We start from the raw sequence: 22,129 nt of genomic DNA on the forward strand, positions 1-22,129 counted from the left end.
GGACTTTCTGAGACTTGTTGCCCAGAAAGTCCAGAACCCAGTTACAGAGTGATGGGCTCAGTCCAAGTGAGTGGAGTTTATTGATTAGTTTCTGAGGGATGATGGTGTTAAATGCCAAACTAAAATCAATAAACAGTACTCTCACATAGACGTCCTTAATGTCCAGGTGGGATAGAGCCAGATGTGTATAGCATTCTCAGTGGAACAATTGCTTCTATAAGCATATTGCTGTTGATCCAGTGTTGGTGGGATGTGTTTTTTAATGTGAGCTATGACCACCCTTTCGGAGCACTTAATAAGTATAGCTAGTGCCACCTGGTGGTATTCATTTAGGTATTTTTGGAATAGGAATTATTGGTTCATTTGAAGAATGTTGGAACTTTAGTCTGTGCAAGAGACATGTCCATGAGGACCTCAGCCAGTTGGTGCGTGCACTCTTTGAGCACAAGCCCAGGAACATTATCACATCCGACAGCTTTGCATGCTTCTAAATTCAGAAATGTTCTCCTCACATCAGCTACAGTCACAGACAACACTTCTCATCAGGGGAGGCTGTAATCCCCACTCCTGATGCAAACAGTGCAATACTGCAGTGAGATATTTGATCATCCCAACTACACACAATATACTTTACCACCATGCTGCCTAGTAACAATACACAATTTTACATCGTTACTAACTTTTAATACTTTGGCATTCTGTGAATTAAAATCAAGTTTAAAATCAACAAAAGCAATGACACCTTTGGGAACAGATAATGTAATGCAAATTTTATTTGTGACAGCATTATTGACAGAATCAAAACAAATATCAAATAAAAGAAACAAGCTGATGTTGATCACTTCTTGTTTGACATGATTCATTTCACCCTTTAGGCATGCTGTTCTTCCTTTTTGTCTGAACATTGTAAGTTATTAAATTGCTTTTTTTTCTATATGTTTTGTATGATTAATGTCAAATCAGACTGAATAACTGTTAAGTTATCTTGTTAATTAATTTATAATGCAACTCCTATAGTATATGCTGGCCATGAAAGTCAACCAGAGTGAGAAGCCTGCTTCTATGGTAACAGCAGCTAATGTACACAATTTTTGCAAGATTTAAGCCAAAAAACAATATTTAAAAAGAGATTAATTTCTTAGCCGAGATTAATCATGTTGAATGTGGATCAGAGTTTATGTAGAAGTAAAATGAATTCTTGTCCGTTCAAACTGAATTTGCATTTCTACATTTTAGGTTTAAATAAAATATAAATCCCACATTTAAAGTGGCTCAAAATGGAATAAAAATGTCATACTTCCCATGATTTTTGCTGTTCAAACTGTCATAAAAAGACAGATGTCATACATGAGGAAAAAGAACATAGACTAACTTTCCTTTTTATCATAGCTACAAATGAGTTCTAACATGAATAATACTGTATTTTAAGAATCATCAAAGCAGAAACAGTAACAGATTACAGTATATCTGTATAACAAAAACGTTAGCACATAAATGGCTGCCGATTCAGAACTGAGAGATCACAAGTTCAACAGCATTTCTCAAACAACATTTTTGAGCAGTAATTGCACTGTAATGGTGTTCATTAAAGGTGAAAGCCATATTAGCTAGCTACACTCCATATAGATTATTGATGAAGTATTGGTGGTTTACTGAAAAAGAAAGGTACATCTAGTGTCATACGCTGTTATTTAATAATATCCCCATGTTATTTTCAGTGGAACTATTCTAAAGTTATTTTGTGCCAGTGTTTTTAACAGCCTTAAATGACAAATTTGTGCCATCACTGCTTCTTCGACTGTTTGGCATCCACCCAAAAGTCATGAACGCATTGTACTTGTCTGGCTTGTCTGGCTATGCCACTGGTCTACAAGCATGTATTTTGAGAGAGAGAGAGACAAAGAGAGAGAGACTAGTCTATGATATGGTTAAAGTAAGGGTTAAAGTGAAAAAGGAGGTGTGGAAAGGGGCAGTTCAGGGGTTGGGGGTATATAAAGCAGCCTGAGCACAAGCCTTGCTTTATTCTCTCTGTGTCTCTCAGTGAGAAACTAAACCTGATACATACTCTTTAACACTACACAGGCTTCAGCAGGGACATACTCAAGATGGAAGTGTTTAACTGGAAAAAGACAAACTGCTACACTATTCTGGCTCTGGCCTCAGTCCTGTGTACCGTTATTTTCCGAGGTGAGTATTTTTGGTTGTTTCTAGAACTGTGTTGTGGCAGAGCTGCAGTCCAGTGACTTTGTGTGGAGGAAAGAGGGTGGGGTCACACATGAAGTGAGGCTGCATTCAAAAGTTTTTTTCTCCTCTCTTGCAAAACCGTAACATGTGAGCTCTCTTTTAGTAGAAGATTAGTGAGCACCAACAGAGCAGAAATGTCCTGAACATCATTATTGGGTCAGACTTAATTTGGTCTGCAAAAAGGCATTGTAATTTGTCCATTTTAGGTCGGTCCCAGTTGGCCTGGATCTGACTCCTAAATCTATATCCTTTTTTGTCCATAATAAGTTTGAGTCATCTTGTGTATGACCAGAATAGGTCCTCAAAAAGATGCACTAAAAAGCTTTTTTTTTTCTGGAATGTATAGGCCAGAATTTCATAAATGTTTCCATGTGATGGTCACTGTTCCACATCCTCTTTTGTAAAATTTATTTTATTGATAGCTTGGGGATGAATCTTAATGCAGTTAACAGTTTTTGTGTCTGTGGTTCTTGCAAGTAAATGTAAGCTGTAGCCAAAGGGAACAGCAACATCTATATCATGTTAATATGTCAGCAGGCATCAAGGAACTAGAGCTTGGTCGCCTCTTAGGATAGCCATGTCCAGTTTTGTCCCAAATACTCCAGAGTCTTGTGTTTGTAGATAAAATGCATTCTTTGTTTTTTGTTCATACACTGCCGTTTTCGTGAACTGGATTGCGTGAACAGGCTTTACTCTTACAAATTTGTGAAAAATGCTGTCATTTCATCTAAAGGTAACCTCCTTTCCTCTTGTGTGGACACATTAAGGACACATTAAACTGTAACCTCATACTCACCGAACAAGATTCTGTCACAGTGTAAACAAGATATTGAACTCTAGTAGCTTGTGTTAACATGTCATCATATTACTCCAGCACATGTTACTTCATTGTTGATTAGAGCATTCAGTGCTATAATACCCCACATGGGAATTCATTTTTCCTGATAATGGTGGTTTGGCAATGAGTCAACGGTTTGATTTGCTGAGAAAGAACCTGATTAGAAATTGAAAACCCAAACTTTCTTCTATATGTCTACTGCTATAGTTCTCTGTCTCTGAAACTTTAAGGAGTCCACATTCATTTCCTGAAATAGGGGGAGGTGAGTGGACAGGTCAGAAGTAACAGTAGGCATGGTGGGAGTGAGAGGAAGATAAGTCAATCCCCCAATCACCCCCTCCCCTTAACTTTGCAGTTTTTCAGCCTCAAATTCCATTGTTCTTCAGGGAATCCTTACTATGGAGTCAAACCACTGGGTTCACTATAAGGAGGATGGCGTTATTAAAGAGCAGTATAAACTGTGAAGGATTGAGAGTACTGTATCTCTTCCAAAGTATCCACTACGGACAGAATGGAATTTATGGGGAGTCAGGGGGCACAAGAAAAATGGGAGCACGGACTTCACTTTTTAACATGCAACATTACCCTCCCTACACATTCTCACACACTGGCCTTCTTGGACGATCACCAATCATGTACATTCATGTAGGAGGTTGTTCGGGTCTGGTCTCTAGTGTATACAGGACTGACGTCAATGATATATAAGTGAGCATTTGAGCATTCTCTCCTGTCTCCTCTCTTTCTGGTTATGGTTACTACATAACAGTTCATCAGGTCAAGAGTTTTGAAATAAAAATGCAAGTATTTTGGGGGAGGGGGAGGCTGAAATTACTGATTATTTATGTTAGCTACACATTCCATGCAGCCCTTCCCTGTATAGATGTTGTATAAGCACACATTAACAAAGTAATGTTATAAAATGGTGTGTGTCTCATCTGCATGATCATTGATCATTGGTGTTTACAGGGCTGGCTCCCATTACACTGAGAATTGGATAAACTCTATGGCCCTGTTTACAGTAGTGCAATTTTGTTTTAAAACGCATAACTTTTGCTACGGTTACGCCTGTCGTCTACACTACTCCAGCGTTTTCAACCTTCAAAAAAGGAGAATTTTGGAAACGCCAAAGACCACCGTTTTAGTTTGAAAAATCCAGGCTGGCATTTCAGTGTAAACAGACCAAAACAAAGACTTTTGAAAACAAAGGTGTTGCTGCCCACATTTACCCCCTGATTGGGTCTTCTGGATCATTGTTTATCCTTCCCTGATTTGTCAAGCCCCTACCATATGACCATTATGCTACCTTGATCGTATACATAACAATATGTCATTCTTAGCAGCCATTGAGCAGTTCAATTCTGTATTTTATAATACTGCAGCTGCCTACATGCACAAGAGGCAAGGTATGATTAGAGCACTCAGCAACAAATCTCATTTCAAGCGGCATAAGCCTTACATAGAACATCATTTTGGACTAGCAACCAACTTCCTGTTTACACTTGTATGCGCATGCCTTGTGTGCATGTATGGTCATTTGACATGCATTTTCTGTTGTATAGTGTGGACAGAGATCAGGAAGGGATTGAAATATGAGGTTTGTCAGGTTAGAGTGATCAGATGTGATTTTCCTGGGTCTTTACTTGCACTGATGAGTGATATGATCTGATTATTTGTGAGGCTTAGAATCCATTCAAGTTTCCCTTCCTATGAGAATCTACATTATGAGACAGTGATAGACGTTAGTGTCAGAACACTTTTGAAGATTATATAATAGAACTGAATCAACAGCTGTTTTCTCTATTCTTCAGTTGTCTGAGACAATTCAGCCTTTGTTGAGCCTTCTTGATTATTCTAGTGTTATTCAAATTACATTCGAATACACAATTATATACTCTCCTCTGTCTGAACATGATTGTTATGAAATATAAAAGGAGCACTTCACTGTGTATGTTTTATTTACTTATTATATTCTGTGCTTCCTCCACATTCATCATGCTGAAAGTGCCTCTACCTTGTACACAGTGTGGGGTTTAATCAGAAACAGACCAACATGGATGAGATGAAAGGCTAAATTGAGCAGTCTGACTTACGTGCAGGGTTGAGATTCAAAGTGCCCTAACAAGACAGTTAAAACAGCATGTATGAATAAACAGGACATAACAAGAATCCATTTAGCTTGATCAGTTATTTTTACTGTGGAGGTGATAAAAAGCTGTGTCCTGGCCTGGACAAACTCTTGTACATCCTCCATTCTTTCCTTTTCCCTTTTCTTCCATGGTGCAGAGCCAAATGGCGTCAATCCCCTTCCCATTACTGAGGCATTCTGGGGCTGGGCTATTGAACCATTCCACAACTGGGAATTTTATTTGGGTTTTGGTAGAGTTAAATAAAGTTTGGAGATGATAATGTTATGTTAATCTGCTTAAGGGGTGTGGTTGGGGGGTCTAAAGGGTCCATGTGGTGGGAGTTTTGGGAGGGTTTACTTTTTGAACCACAGGCATGAACATGTGTGTATGTTCTGTCTTCTGTGGTGCAAGAGAATAAAGGGGTCCTTTTTCTGTTTGAAAGAGGGGCGGGGGGTGAATTATAGTTGAGGAAGCCAGCAGAGGTCTTAGCCTTAAGGTAGCAATCATGTAGGGTGTGTGTGTGTATGTGATCATAGAGATATCTGTCCTTTTGCTTGAAGGATAGGTATGAACTGAACCAAGACTCTCTAAACACAATTTTTTAAGGCAACTCTAAGTAGATATTGTAAGGTTTATAAGGTTCATAACTATATAAGGGATCCTTATACAGTTAAGAGATTATAGCTTCTTATAAAGTTTCTAGTTGGGACCCCTTTCTAATAGAGAACACTCTCTTGAAGGGTTACACATTTATTTTTCAAGAATTAAGAGTTTATTGTCATGTCATGTAGAGGAAACAGCATGATAAACAGAACAATGAAATTCTTACTCTGCAAATCCACCCAGCTACCTCTGACATTCAGGATATGAGGAAAACAAAAAACATGTGTGGAGGAGTACACAGAGACATCTGCCACAGTGGGCCCAATCTTAATATACATTTTTTTTTTTTTTTTAAAGACAGATCCATGCCACATAGTAGTGGGGCATACTGTACACACAAGTCTAAATGTCTGTGCCGTGGAGAAGCTTATGGGAAGGAATGCAGTGCATTGCGTGACAGGGGTGGTATGTGGTGGGGATGGGTGTGTCCTTGTATCCATACCCTGACATCAAGGGTGTCAGGGCCCTTCAGCGTGAAAGTGAAACCTTTAAAGATTACTGGCAACAGTTCAAACATTGCTTGGCACCAAAGGACAAGTGAGTCAATGCATCAATCACATCACTACCCAGATTGGCACAAAATAATGGCCACATATAGCAATTCAATACATGTGCAATGTACTGTATGTAGGTGGTTATAAAGCAGTAACAAGTAACACATTTTTAGCCAAGTAAAACTGAATGACTTGAGAAATGTAGGAACAAAAGTGAGGTTGGAAGTGTCCTATAGATTCCCAAACCTTTATATGATAGGAACCGATTATGAAAAAAAAATTCTGCAGTTGCTAAAATATTTTTTGGCTTGCCAATATATAAATCTATCACCTGAGCGTAAACAGAAAAATGTCAAAACTAGCCTTTGTGTCGTGGTTACTGAGATATACGGGTGACCATTAAATAATTCAGCATTCAGACTTTGTTGCTCAAATCCTGCCAGCTCATTGTAAGTTGTTTGGGGATTCAATTAATGTCACAGAGGAGATCACTGCAGGGGATATCCTGAGTTCAGACACCTCTGCCTGTTCATATGTCCATATTTACCACTGATCATTCACAAACAGATCACCCATGTAAATGAGAGGAATCACCGGCAGAAGAGTGTGTACTCAACACCATCAGAATAATACAATAATTACATGAGGGATATGGCCGTCACATATACAGTATAGTCTAAAGAATTTGCAACAAGAGCACAACAAGAACAACAATAATGAAGTATGCACTGTGCAGAGACACACAATTTCCTAGCAAAAAAAAAGAAAAAGAAAAAGGAGATGTAGCGTGTGAACATTTGGCTGTGTTGACAAAAAAAATTCCATAAGCCATAAAAATTCCACACATCCAGAAAATAAGCTACACCCAAGTTATACAAACGAAGTGTACAAAACATACATGTGCACAGACCTGCATAATGTACATATGTGTCTGAAGTAGCCAATTAACAAGCAAGAAAATAAACAATCTTTGATCAGATGCCCAAGTCTGTCTGTCTGTTTTTTTGGGGGTGTGTGTGTGTGTGTGTGTGTGTGTGAATGCCTAGGCAATGAGGTCACATTGAGAAGTGGGGGCTCAGGAAGCAGGGGAGTGAGTATGGCAGATGTGACCAGAACATGGGCCTCAATTGTTCTGATATTTTTGCAGAATGATTTCTGTTTTGTGAAATTCAGTAATATTCACTTAATGCCACAAAAAAGTGTGTCAAAAAAGGAGTTTATTAGATTTAATGAAAGAGACTAGAGAGCTGTGCAATAGAAGGTTGAATATTTCACACTGGCCTATTAGATCTGATGAATCACTTCCATCAATTTTAGATTTTGTTTCTCACACTCTTACAGAATGCATCTCCTCGCAATAGAGCATGAGTGTGTTAAATATTTCACACATCACAGTGCCTCAGTGGAACACTGACACCATCAAAGTGCAGAGTCCTTTGGGGAATCAGGCAAAACCTTTACCTTTGAGATGCAATGTTAAAAAATTATATTTAAAATCAGCACTCTGTCACTCAGAAAGTCTCCACTGAAGCTTATAAGATTTATTCCAATTGATTTGTAGCCTGTTTCCATCTAAGAAAAAAAGGTCTTGCTGCACATGAGATCCTTGAGATCTTGAGATCCCTTAGAACCTGAACTCATGCAAAATGTATAAAAATTTAAATGTGTGAGGTGATTTCTTAGGATTTCATATGAATTAATTTGTAAGAAAAGGTACAACCACTAACCCCACCCATAACCCTAACAAGAATCTCTACGTCTCTAAAAAAAACAAAGAAGAAGAAGAAGAAGAAGAAGAAGAAGAATAGTAAGAATTCTTACAAATTTGCACATTCAAGACCATGTTGCAATACACAAGAGCTCTGGAGCTACTTCCATTCTTATTCTTCTTGATCTTAGAGCTGCCGTCGATACTGTGGATCATGGCCTTTTACTTACCTGCCTTGAAAGTGTTTTTGTTGTGTCGGGGAAAGTTTTAAACTGGTTTAAATCTTATTTTACTGAGTTTATTTCTATGGATGGTTACAGGTCTGACACTAGCTTTGTGCTCACTGGTGTTCCTCAGGGATCAGTTTTAGGCCCTTTACTTTTCAATATTTATTTATCTCCACTTGGACATCTGCTGCGATCACTGGGCCTCCATTATCACTTTTATGCTGATGATACCCAAATCTACATTCACTCAAAATCTGGTGAAAACCTTGATGTTTGTTTTCTTTCTGATTGTATTTCTCAGATAAAAACATGGATGAATAATAATTTTCTGTGTCTGAATAGTGGGAAAACTGAAGTTATGCTTAAGGGTTCCTGTCAGCAAATTCTCAAAGCTGATCTACTTTATTTATTTGTTGATGGCTCTGTTCTAGAGACTCAAAGTAAGATGAGGAACCTTGGAGTAATTTTTGATACCAGCCTTACATTTGATTCTATGGTTCAGAGCACTGTCAAAGCATCCTTTTCCACCTCAGAAATATAGCAAGACTGTGCCCTTCGCTAAACTTCTCTGTAGCTGAAAATCTGATTAACTCATTTGTTGTCACTCGGCTAGATTATTGTTACGCTGTTTTAGCCAAAGTGTCTAAATCCACAATCAATAACTGCAATATGTACAAAACTCTACTGCCAGGATCCTGACTGAAACCAGGAAATACAATCATATTACTCCTGTTTTGGAGTCCTTGCACTGGCTCCCAGTCAGGTTCCGTGCTGATTTTAAAATTATGATGCTGATATACAAGGCATTACATGCCTTGGCTCCTCATTACTTATTTGCTTTATTAATTCCTTACACCCCAAATCGCATTCTGTGCTCCTCACAGTGTAATCTGTTAACTATTCCACAAACATGCTTGCAATCTATAGGTGACAGGGCTTTTTCTGTCTACGCTCCTTCCCTTTGGAACTCTCTTCCTATCAAACTTAGGGAAGCTCAGACCTTTGGCATTTTTAAAGCACAACTCAAGACATACTTTTTTAAACTTGCATTTGACTGTTGATGTCTACTTTTATTATTATTATTATTATTATTATTATTATTAACTTTCATTAAAAAAAAATTCTGTGTACTGCTTATTTTGTGTACAGCGCTTTCAGAAGCAGCTTTTAAAGGCGCTTTATAAAATAAAGTTTATTATTATTATTACAAGAGTCCAAGAAAACACAATTAGCCTTATTGTAATAGGATTGGACAGTTTTATTCAGATGCTAGCCAATCATTGTTATCTACAGGGTCAGAATGGGTCCATAAGAGCTCTCCTCCAAGCTTGATAAAGTTTCACTACATTCAAGGTTACAACTATCAAGATATTACAGACGGAGTAAGTAATACAGTCTTAACAGAGCTTTATTTATAGCACAGAGCATATATGTACCCATTAGGTGGTGCCATATCCACTGTAAATAAAGGATGTTCTCCAGGTTAATATATCACATTTGTAAAGTAAAGTACGTTTGGATTACTTCAAGGTCACATATACAAATAAAGTCAAGAGAAAAGCAATGCGGGTAACATTACATCACAAAAGTTAGGGTGACCATATGCTGGTTTTCCAAAAAAGAGGACCCCTTTTTTTCATGTCTTAATAGCTTTCAAAACAGTGTTACTATGAATGCAGATTTTAATACACTGAAAAAGACACACTATTAGCACTATTTGCATCACATAAATTTTATATATATATATATATATATATATATATATATATATATATATATATATATATATATATACACACACACACACACACACACATATATATTATATATATATATTTTATATATATATATATATATATATATATATATATATATATATACATATGAATTCCTACATTCTTTTGAATGTCCATGGAATAAAATAAAATATTAGATGCCACGAGTGTACCTGCCATCTGCCATCATTTACACATTTGAATGACCATGTGATATGAAGCAATGTGATAACATGAAATAAAAATTGACCTTATATGGCTATGGCCATTGTTTCGACTCAGGACAGCTGTCATTTGCAGCGCTTCACCTTTGTGCGTTCGCTGAGAGTAGGCTACTGGTTGAGAGGCAGGAATTTGGACAGGAGTTGCTGCAAGCCTTTTATAATCGGCCAATTGGTATGCGAGAAGGTGGGAATTACAGAGAGGGCTTAAAGCAATGCAAGCATGTTCACACAGGGTGCAGCATTAGAACATAAGCACATCATAATGAAAGTAAAGCTGAATCCCGGACATTTTCTCAAATTTAGATACTTTTTCTAAAAAAAAGTCTGAAAAAGGGATGATATCACCCTAACAAAAGCATTTCAGAGAACAATTTGTGTTAATTTCTACCAAATTAACTTTGCACAAAATGCTCATGTGATTCACGACTGACAAGAGAGAACCAGAACTATAATTAAGCAGCTGTCTATATTGTTTTATGTCAAAAGTTTACCTGTAATTTCTTCGCTTTTTTTTTTTTTTTTTTTTTTTTTTACAAAATGTACATACCTGTAATCTGATTAATTTGTTTTTTGATGTAACTGTAACGGATTATAGTTACCATTTTTTGTATCCTGATTATGTAACGCCATTACATGTATTCTGTTACTCCCCAAGCCTGCTGGTAATTAATGCAGACAGATAATTTGTGATCCTGAAAAACTGTAGTAAATTGATACTTTTACAGTACTGCTATCTCATATAACCCTATAGACACTGGATTTTGTAATTGTGAGAGAAACGAGACTTTTTTTAAAGTCCAATTTAGTAGTGCCCTTTAAAGATATCTGATTTTAAACATGTTTTATAATACAATAAGCCTATCAGTTTATCCTATGCTCTGTTGTTTTTTTATGGTTAATGATACTGACAATCATTTCATTAAAGTAATTTACTTTGTATATACTCTGCCCTTAAACTCCAGGTGTGACCTGCCAAGAAAACGCCATCACACCTGCTCACAGTAATATCAGCAAGGAAATTTTTCAAAGCATTCATGCAAATGTGCGTGGTGATGCCATTCCTCAAACATCAGCAGTCCCAGGTAACATAGAACATATTTAAAACTTTTTTCTCTATGCTCTATTGTTCACTACAAATTTTATACTGCAAGCAGAAGTTCATGATTCAAAATGAGTATGACAACTATATACAAAGATTCAAACTTGCTGTAGGAGCTGTCAGTCATTAACTGCTTCACAAAATTATTGATTGAATTACATCATTATAAACCTCAATACAGCTATAACAAAATAGCAATATACAGTATATTAACAACAGAGCAGTTACAATAAGAGCTTTCTTTCCTTTCAGGAGTAGGCAATCCTCAACGTGTGGTTGAATTTCCCAGTCCAACTGATTTGTCGCCTACAGTGGTTAAGGAACAGACCACTGAGTCCAGCACAGGGACAAAACCTAAAGACATGCACATCACACCATCCCCACAACATGGCATTCCAGATTTTGCTGAACATTCCAGATTCTCACAGACTGTAAGAAACTAGTTATAAATCCAAAACTTCACAACCTATAAACAGTGTATGTTACTGTTTTGTGCAAGTTGTGAGCTACTTTAAAGATAGACACTATTTTATTTTTAACCAAATAGAATTTTTCTTAGTGTTCACCCCAGAAATCAGCCAATATTTAAAATGATAAAATAGGATACATATGAATATGTACATATGAAAATACTTGCACAGTAAAAGATTATATTTTGAAGCAATATTCAGAAGGTATGTACCTGTTTCTATTTGCATGATTTTAACCCTGAAAGATATAGTTGTGTGAGAAAGCAAAAGTGTTGTTTACTGATAAACCAAATATAATCTGCAATTCTCAAGGTTTGTAAGGTGAGAAAACATGGAATGCATCAATAAATCTGTAAATAGGCTATTGAATGAAATTGGAGTAATGAGCAGAAGAAATAGGCAAAATTCCTAAGAAAAAGTGCACACAGTGAGTACTGTGAGGCATGATATTGCACACTGTGACAACAGCAAAACTTCATATAATGACAAACAAAGCATTGGTTTAAATATACTCAGGAAATGATGCCCCAGTGAACACAGAACTATGCTGAAGATAGGAATAAAAACAGGAAATAAAAATCAAAACAAAAGGTACATGGCACTGGGCAGGATGTTTTCACATAAAATCTAAATCTTCACCAGAGAACAGAACCCGATAAATATCATAGCCAACTTACCTAGCCTGTGATTAGCATCCTAAGATACGAGGATTTGCTTTCATCAGCTTGGAAAGATGCATATTGCTAAATAGCACTAACTTCATTTTTCATGCATAAAGATTTTTAGTTGTTTATTGTTGAAAATTACAGTTTCTACATCTTTACAATAGAAAGCTATATAGTTTAACTACAGTAAGCTATACTACATATACAGTATATATTCTTAACACAGCTGTACATTCAATATGTGGTTGAAAAATAATTAACTGAATACCATTGGTTGGTTGGTTTGTTTACAGAGCAAAGTGGTATGTGTGGATGAAGCTGCAGTGAGAGACAAAGATGCAGTGAAGCTGAAGCTGAAGACCATCTCCAACTGTGTGAGTACCTTTCAGATCAGCAAATAAAAATACCTAGAAAGTAGATGCAGATCTGATGAGGTAAAAAGAAAAGATTAATAATTACATCTCCGTGTACAGTTCCACAACTCTGCATTTCAAATCTTAGATAACAGTACAAATCAGAGAATAAAGCACAGAGAAATCCTGAAAATTAAAAGGAAGAAAGGTAACCATGGGCTATTATGTACTGCTATGAATACAGGTACAATCACACTTTAATGTGTGTTCTGTATGTTACAGTTTAAACAACATGACAGGTTGACTTTTACTGTGCATACTGATGTGCAACAAGTAGGGATGAAACGGTCACTGGTTTCATGAGAAACCATGATAAAATTCCCAGACGGTTAGTATTACCATTACCATTAATTATCATTAAACCCGTGCGTGAAAAACAGCATTATTGTTTTTTTAAGCATGAAAACATGGCAGAAGCCAGTGAGAATGCTCAGGAGATATTACAACCTTTCAAGAGGACCAAATCCGAAATGTGGTCATATTTTGGATTTTATAACAATGCTGAGGGAAATTTAATAGAAGATGGTAACCCAGTCTGCAGAGCTTGCCAGAAGAAAGTCGCTGTGAAAGGGGGCTTTGGTGTTTTGTTGGTGCTTTTCACTCTTTTTCCACTTTTAATTCACTTAGGAATACCCCTGTGGGTGTGTGCATTTCACTTTCACTTTCAAATTAGCAGCTATTCGAGGTTAATTCAATTTCTTGATTGGTGGGTTCATTATTATTCTTAATGAAAAACACAACAAAAACAAAATAGTACAATGACAAAGTTGCTTATGTTAAACCAAATCTTCCGCCATCGTCTTGTCAGTCAGCTCGCCTCACGCTTCCTGTCAGTCAGCTAACCTCACTCTCGTCACGTGATGAAACGAAACCTGACTGCTGATCTGTGCTGCAACTCTGACTCATTTGACTCATGCTGAATTGAGCAGACGCGTTCAGTTTTTAATTGTAGCGTCCGTTCTCTAACTGAACTAAATGATTTTTATTACTATAAAAAAGCAAAACGACAGTGGGGGCAGTGCCGCGGTGGGCAAGTGATGTAATCAGTGTGCAGCCAAACAAAATGTAACACCGGTAACACTGACTATCGCAGCAAGCCTGGTGACAACCATCCATCACTTTATAGTCAAATATAAAACCTGTTTAATTGATTTCAGTGTGTGTATCAATGTGTATCAGTATCACATTTTAACAATAACATAATACTGATAACCGTGATAGTTTTGGTCACATAATCATGATATGAAATTTTCATACCATTACATCTCTAGCAACAAGTAAAGTACAAATAGACTCTAAATATTCAGTCACTTGATCATGCATAGATGATGACATGTCAAAAGGACATGAGATGTTAAAATCACTATGGGTGACAAAAGTGTGGTTCACACATTGAAATAACTAACATTCATATCAAAGTGCTGTTGAACCTCAGAAGTTGTTAAAGGGATAGTTCAACGATGACAATTCTCTCATCAATTACTCGCCCTCATGTTGTTCCAAACCCATAATACTTTCATTCATCTTCGGTACACAAATGAAGACATTTTTAATGAAACCTGGGAGATTTCTGTCTCTCCATTTTCGAGTCACATGGATTACTTTTACGATGCCTTTATGAACTTTTTGGAGCTTGAAAGTTTTGGTTACTTGGACTGTAAATGGAGGGACAGAAATCTCCCAGGTTTCATTAAAAATGTCTTCATTTGTGTTCTGAAGAAGACTTATGGGCTTGAAACGACATGAGGGTGAATAACAGATGACAGAATTTAAATTTTTGAGTGAACTATCGCTTTAATATAACATTTTCTATAACAGCATGGCATGGAGTAATTCTGGCTGCAAGGCAAATCAGGGAATTAATGTGCTCATTCTATTACCTTATTGTTTCTATAGTAACAACTTGGGGTTTAAAAAATAAACAATTGTTACATTAAACAAATGTGGTATAAGGGGAAAAAACTATTCGGGACATACTGTTATTGGAAATTATTCAAAGTCAGGGTGGTACCATATTCACATTATCACACCATCACATGTGAGTTTTTTACATTATGACATGGCATCATGAATACGGTACCAGCAAATGGCACTGCATCAGTGCAAAAAGTAGAACAGTCACCACTTCTGGTTTAAAATGAATTTTTCTGTCCTTGCATTTAGCTACCTAGTGACAGCACAACATCAGGGAACAGTCTAATTACCCAGAGGTCTAGCTTTTACAGCACTAGGCATAGATATCTAGGACGACTGCTTAAGATTATAATTATGTCATAGTAGTCCAGACAAATTTTGTGGCTTAGAAAAGACATTTGCCTGGTTCATATTCTCCTGGCAAGAAGTTCAGGAAATAAATGTAAACGTTTCTCAACTGAAAAGGTCAAAGTCATTTATTCTTTTGCTGGAATGGGATAGATAAATAGCAACTTCATAGTATGGGGAGATGACTGTCTGTGCTGAGTTTCTGCTAATGTTCTCCCTGTGTCCTTGTGGGTATCCTCTGTGCTCTCCGGTTTCCTCCCTCCTCCAAAAAACATCTAAGTTGGTGAATTGGCTTAGTTATATAATAGTAAGAAGCTATTAATAAGCTGGCACAGTCTTTAAGGTATGTGCATGGGTTAATTGTGTTTATTGTTTATCCTGACCTCTGTAATTGAGCCATCTGTTATCAGGGAACAAGGAAGTTGGGGTTACAACAGGGCATGTTGTGAGTGGTCTCATATTACACTGAATTCCTAGAGAGAGTGTGAGAGAGAGAGAGAGAGAGAGAGAGAGAGAGAGAGAGAGTGTGTGTGTGTGTGTGTGTGTGTGTGTGTGTGTGAGAGAGAGAGACAGAGAGAGAGAGAGAAATTGAGAGATAGAGGTGTTTTTGGTTCAAATGCTTTCCTGTGCACATGTACAGAAATATGAACAACAGAGTCTCCCCTGGTTGTCATACAGGAGGAGAGCAAGGCAAAGATTCAGAGCATTCTGGAACATCTGGGTTGTAACGGCAGCAAGCTTGAAATCTATCAGAAGGACCACACTAACGAGATGATCATATCTGGAGAATGTGTAGAAGGTTTGAGTTAAAAAATGCAAAACAGTGCACCATGACACTTCATATAAGCTCCTTAACTGTTTTTGAAATCATTTTGAGACTTCAGCGGGAACAAGGTAAAGTAGATTGTGTTTACTGTCTTGTTGAATATAATTATTTTTCTTATTATACAGGTGATGTCAAAGGAATGACCAACAAGTTTGGCAATGATAATATCAGCGATAAGGTAAAGTGATCACAAAAATACACCATTTTTCAGTATGGAAAATAAATCACGCACTGAAATGTGCACTTGTTGAACCATAAAGGATTCTTTGCTTTGTGCTTCTGGAGAAGCCTTAAAGGTTAAAAGTCCCAATAGTATAGGCTTTCCCGTTCTGAAGAGAATCCCTTTAGAAAGCTAGGACCATTAGGCATCCAAAGGACACTTGGGGAAGTATGTAAGAAGAAAATGATGTGTAAGGAAATGGTTTCACAAACTGCCACTAACATATACAATGGTGCTTGAAAGTTTGTGAACCCTTTAGAATTTTCTATATTTCTACATAAATATGACCTAAAACATCATTGGATTTTCACACAAGTCCTAAAAGTAGAAAAAGAGAACCCAATTAAACAAATGAGAAAAAACAAATATTATACTTCGTCATTTGTCTATTGAGGAAAATTATACAATATTACATATCTGTGAACCTTTGTTTTCAGTATCTGGTATGACCCCTTTGTGCAGGAATAACTGCAACTAAACATTTCTAGTATCTGTTGCTCAGTCTTGCACATCGGCTTGGAGGAATTTTAGCCCATTCCTCAGTACATCCCAATGTACACAGCTATGGAGGAAAAAACTAAACCAAATTACTTTTTTATTGCTTGACAGCAGATTCAATTTTGTAACTCCTGGATTCATATTTGCATTGGACAACACACCACTCTGATCCACCAAGCATCACACATTTTAACATAACATTTCATTTAAGCCATGTGGAAATAAAGCTGTGATTGATTATCTGCTTAATAACCGGGAAGACTGTGAGATAAACAGTGGAAGCAAACCACAGAAACAGCAGAAACAACACATATCTTTGCTGTAAGTTTGACTCAGTCAGCAGGAGGCACCTCATTACCACATTCAGTCCCCTCAGAGGAAAGACTCGTCAATTGGGATGCAGTCAGAGAGCCATCACTCTTCACCACAATCTTGGCTAGAAAATAAAGAATATGTTTGCTTGTAGACTAGTCTCACATTTCCCATTTCAATTCTGTTCTTGTCTTTGTGTATGTGTGTAGGTTGGCATTTTAGAGGCAGAGCCTGTCTTAGTGACTCACTCTCAAATTGTCCTGATCTCAATACTCATCACTGGTCTGCTACTTGCTGCTCTGCTGATTGCTGGATATATCCTGAAAACCCGCCACACAGAAGCCAAAGGAGCATGTCTGGTCAGACTTTGAACACTCAAACACCACACACACACACACACACACACACACACACACATACAAACACACACATACACACACAGAAATACTGGGTTTTATTTAAGTGTTAACAAAATAAAATAGGTTGGGTCTTAGTTTACACTCTTAAATGTCATAGAACTAATCATTTTGCATAATCATAATAATTACTTTAACACAAATGTTTAAAGATTCATCAGTCAAAAGGTTTTTTTAGGAAACCAGTAAGAAATATTGAATGAAACTCAAAGAACAATTTCTAATATGGTGTGAATTCAATGGAAATAGCTGTAGCTAAATCAAATATGGGTTATTTCAATTAAAGATTAATCATACTGTAGACCAAACTGTTTTTGTTTTGTTTTGTATTGTTTTGTTTTCATTCTGAGGGACAAGCATTTTCAGTGGACACCAGTTACATAAATAGTCACACAATTTTAGCAAGGTCATCACATAGTTATTGATGCAGTATAGGCTCAGGCCAACATGCAGAATCAGGAATCTACTGACCCCACCCTTCATTTACACCCATCCCAAAACCAACATTCATCTGTTAACTTTGACAGCCATTATAAAATATTATGAGGACAAGAGTCCAGCTTAGTGCAGGAGGGACACTGGCATTAGAAGTTTCATCACAACCCAGTCGTAATTTCTTTACTTAAACAAATTTAAGAAGGAACTTTTTTTAGGCCAGCTTGTCGACTAGTCACAAATCCCAAAACCCGAACATGTTAAATTCAAAGTGTTTATTAAAGCACACTTCCATTCAAGCTGATCAAGATATTTTTTATAAACCTGTTTTGTGTTTGCAATTGTTTGATATCCATGAGAGCAGAGTATTTTTGTGAATTTTTTTAAACAAAAGTTCAAAAGGTTAAACAATAAAGACAATTTTTCACAGCCTTCTTTGCTCATATTTACAGAGGGTGCCAATATTAGCAGAGGGCACTGTAAATTCCCAGTTCATCATACATGGCATATGGACCCCTATGACTAATACTAAAAATTACTTGCCGACTTAAATTACTTACCAATAGCCCACAGTGTTTGGATCAGTTAAAAATTAAAGGCATTTTTTTCCTCACCTGAAGTGCAACCACACAGTACCTTGTAATTCATACTTGTACTTGAGAAATTACTGTTTTGTTTTTTTTCACATAAACTACAAGCAAACAGCACATTTTTAGCATTCTCTTGAACATTTTCAAATGTTCAAAGCTTGAACATTTTACAAGTTAAGGTCAGGTTTATAAAGCAGATTCAAAACAAGTGTTGACCAGTATTGTTCACTGAATAAAAATTGCATGACACAATGAATCATAGAACATTATCAAAATAAATAAGCTATACAGAATAAAACACCCTATACACTATACACAAGGTAAACGACACAAACACACTATACACAAGGTAAATCAGCAATGAATAAATCACAATGGGACATGCTGTGGTCACAAAATAATCAACAAAGGGAGGTGGGATTTTGCAGATACCGTTAACTAAGTTGGGCAGTACCTGGCGTGAACCGATTCAACCGCCGAAAACAAAATCTCAAAGCAAAATGTTGCTGAACTTTATTACAAAAAATAAACAGTATTGACTGTACCATGAAAATGTATTGAATGTATGAAATAAATCATTATGGAATGTCTGTGAAACAAGTTAGTTCCTGTTATCATTTACTTTATAAGAGCTATAAACATTCATTCCCTCACCAACCCTTCTTTTTTCAGAAGCAAGAAGTAAGTAAGAGCTTATAACATTACAGATAGATCACAAGGCCTTCCATTCTGAAGACTTAAGTTTGAAAACATAAACTTACAGCTTTACTATTGACTGTTACAAGGTGCTGACACTGGAGTCTCCTTCCAAAAATGCAAAATAAATGTCTCCTTACAGAAAACTTCACAATGTCAATGAATAGACGTTTTTTTATACCATGTGTATGGATCACCCTCCATACACGTCCTGGTGTAAGTTGTTACTGTAGGAATGGTAACTTATAAGAACAAGCACATTAATATAAACCTGTAATTTGATTTACAGCCTGCAGTACTGTCAGAGTCATGCTGTTATACAAAATAAAATAAAAAACAGTTCACAACAGAAGATTTCACCGAGAGGAGTTGAAAAAAAGCCTTTATGCAATATCATGGGCAAAAGAAAAAAACAGGATTTAAATGAGAGTAGTGAGGGTAACTAGAGGATTTAAATAATTTTTACTTACCTGTATTTTCCTGTTCGTCTAGGGTGAAGAGTTGTTCCAGGTGGATGAACAGAACCAAGGCAATACGCTATTGTCTGTTGCCCCACTGCCCCCTCAAGAACCAGTAGAAAAGCTCACTAGCAATGGCGAGTCCTTAGATTCACCCCCCACTAATGGCCACTCAGCTACCCAAACACCAGTAGCTGATTCTGAGATGTAAACACTGGCTCCATCAGTTGTGAGGACGAATTGAAGATTTACACCCACCTCAATTTACACAATCCAAAACCCTTTTTAAAGAGGATCTCAATGAAGGTATCAGTAATGAAGACCATCTTGAAGATAAGACAGCAATAATTGCAAGAGTAAAATATATACGGTGAATGAAGTTAACAGTGATAATAATGCCTCAGCTTGTACTGTGAAGACACTGACCACTGGTGAAACCAGCCATTTCCTGAGCCAAAGAAGAGCTCAGGATCCAATACTGCCAATTCTATTATAGGGAAAATGCTTTTAAAAAATTATCCTGGAAAAGACATTTTCTCATTTTTCTTGCTATTACTACAGTTGATGTATCTTATCAATTACCAGTCCTATACTGAATACTGCAATGCTCTCTTACATGCTTATATTATTGAAGAAGGTTTTCTAAATTGACTCACTCAAAATGCTGTTTCATAAACTCTACATATCCACAGGGTAATCAAATATTTGTCTGATTCTCAAATGTCAAATTGGATGTGTTTTATTAATTTGAAAGTGAGAAACAATCTTGTCTTTAAAAGCATATAGTGATACAGTGCAGTTGCTGAAAGTAAACACTTTGATGGTTCTTTGCCATCAAATAAATACAATTTGCTTCCTAAAAGGTTCTGAATTGGAACACTTTCTGAAAGGGAAACACTTTGTTGTAGGTTTCTATGTAGAACCTTTAAAGTTCCCCAAGAGGGACAAATGAAGAACCCTTAATGGTTAAATTTCCGAAGAGTGTATTTACTGTACATTTTGAATGTACGATGGCTTTCACCTTTGACCTTATCAAGCCAAGCTAAACCTTGCTAAGTATGTATGACAATACATACTCTTCAGTACAACACAGCATACAGTTCAGTACAACACAGCATACAGTAGACTCAGAGAGGCATTGGTTAATTGTCTTCTTTTTTTCCTGTTTGGTTTACAAGCTTTATTTGGATATATTGTACTACAAAATGAAAGGACGCAATTTCAGGAAGACATTCAGGCACTAACTGATGGTAGCAGTCCCTGAAATGAAAACTAACTCCTCAGCAATTCACTGCCAGCTGGCATGAGTGAGAAATAGTGAGGAACAGGATCAGTCAATTCACTGCTTTTTACATATGATGATATGATATGTTCCATCTGTTAGCATTAGAGGCTGTTCTATAGTAGTAGAAACATAAATAACTTTAATTTTATTATATAATTTTATGAATGTTTAGTTCTTTTTAGAGTAATCTTTGTTTTCAGAGCAAATAAATGCTTTACTTTAAATCAAATAAGGCTATTGTGAAAGTAAGACACTAGCAGCCAAGCAGTCAGGTATTCTTTTTTTTTTAATTAATGTATTTTTGTGCTTTACCTCTTTATATTGCCTATGTTAATTGTTATGGTTGCTGTATTATGTATTAAACCTTAGCTATATGTCATGGAACAAGTGATTTTACAAGTATGTTTGTATTTGGGTGTGTGGGTGGGTGCACTACCAGCAACCAGCTCAGGATAAAGCAGGTCAAAAGACCCACATTCACAAGACTAAACAGTTCAGTTGGTATATTGGCCACCAGTAATAATGAGCTAGCTAAGAGCCATAGCTCTGATGTGAAGGACTCGGGGGATTAGAGCAGAACTAGCTGTTCTCACTAAAAACCATTACAGAACAGCTCAGCTTTATGTGTCTTGACACAAGCCATGAATAATGAATTTTCTGTTTGTACAACATCATTGGTGTCACTGACATTATTTAGTGAACTGCATCAAATACGATTCTAGAAGAAACACAATCATGGGAGATGTTACACTGTGCTTTGGATGCTTAAAGTAAATTAGAATTCTATTTGCCTGCCAAAAGTGAATGACAACAAGCTTCTGTTGGCATCATGAAGAGATGATGTTCTCCAAACAGTCTGGCCCCTGGTATGTGTCTGGTTTTGTTTGTTTGTTTGTTTGTGTATGTGTGTGTGTGTGTGTGTGAGAGAGAGAGAGAGAGAGAGAGAGAGAGAGAGAGAGAGAGAGAGAGACAGAGAGAGAGATTTGTTTAATTTCATTAATGTTTTCATTATTCACTTCAGTGCAAACACATTGTTCTCTTTATGGAACAAAAGCAGCACATACATGTTGTTCGTATTGTTCAAAACTTGTGTGGGGGTTTTATGTAATGTACTTATTAAATATTTTAATTACAACACACACATTCTCTCACACACCTTCACACATTGGCTTTGTTTTTGGCTCA

At 36.7% G+C, this 22,129-nt stretch overlaps 1 protein-coding gene across 1 annotated transcript; it reads left to right on the forward strand.

Moving 5' to 3' along the window:
- The first annotated feature begins 1,941 nt into the window (after positions 1-1,941).
- Positions 1,942-21,858, forward strand: si:ch211-286o17.1 (uncharacterized). Its single transcript, XM_053636722.1, has 8 exons — positions 1,942-2,187; positions 11,262-11,381; positions 11,651-11,829; positions 12,827-12,907; positions 15,887-16,007; positions 16,160-16,212; positions 17,274-17,423; positions 19,694-21,858. Exons 1-8 carry the CDS (start codon positions 2,106-2,108, stop codon positions 19,868-19,870), a joined length of 963 nt encoding a protein of 320 aa, XP_053492697.1. The 5' UTR covers positions 1,942-2,105; the 3' UTR covers positions 19,871-21,858.
- Positions 21,859-22,129: the final 271 nt, after the last annotated feature.

The sequence above is a fragment of the Ictalurus furcatus genome, chromosome 11 (genome assembly GCF_023375685.1).
Source record: "Ictalurus furcatus strain D&B chromosome 11, Billie_1.0, whole genome shotgun sequence".
NCBI classification, from domain to species: domain Eukaryota; kingdom Metazoa; phylum Chordata; class Actinopteri; order Siluriformes; family Ictaluridae; genus Ictalurus; species Ictalurus furcatus.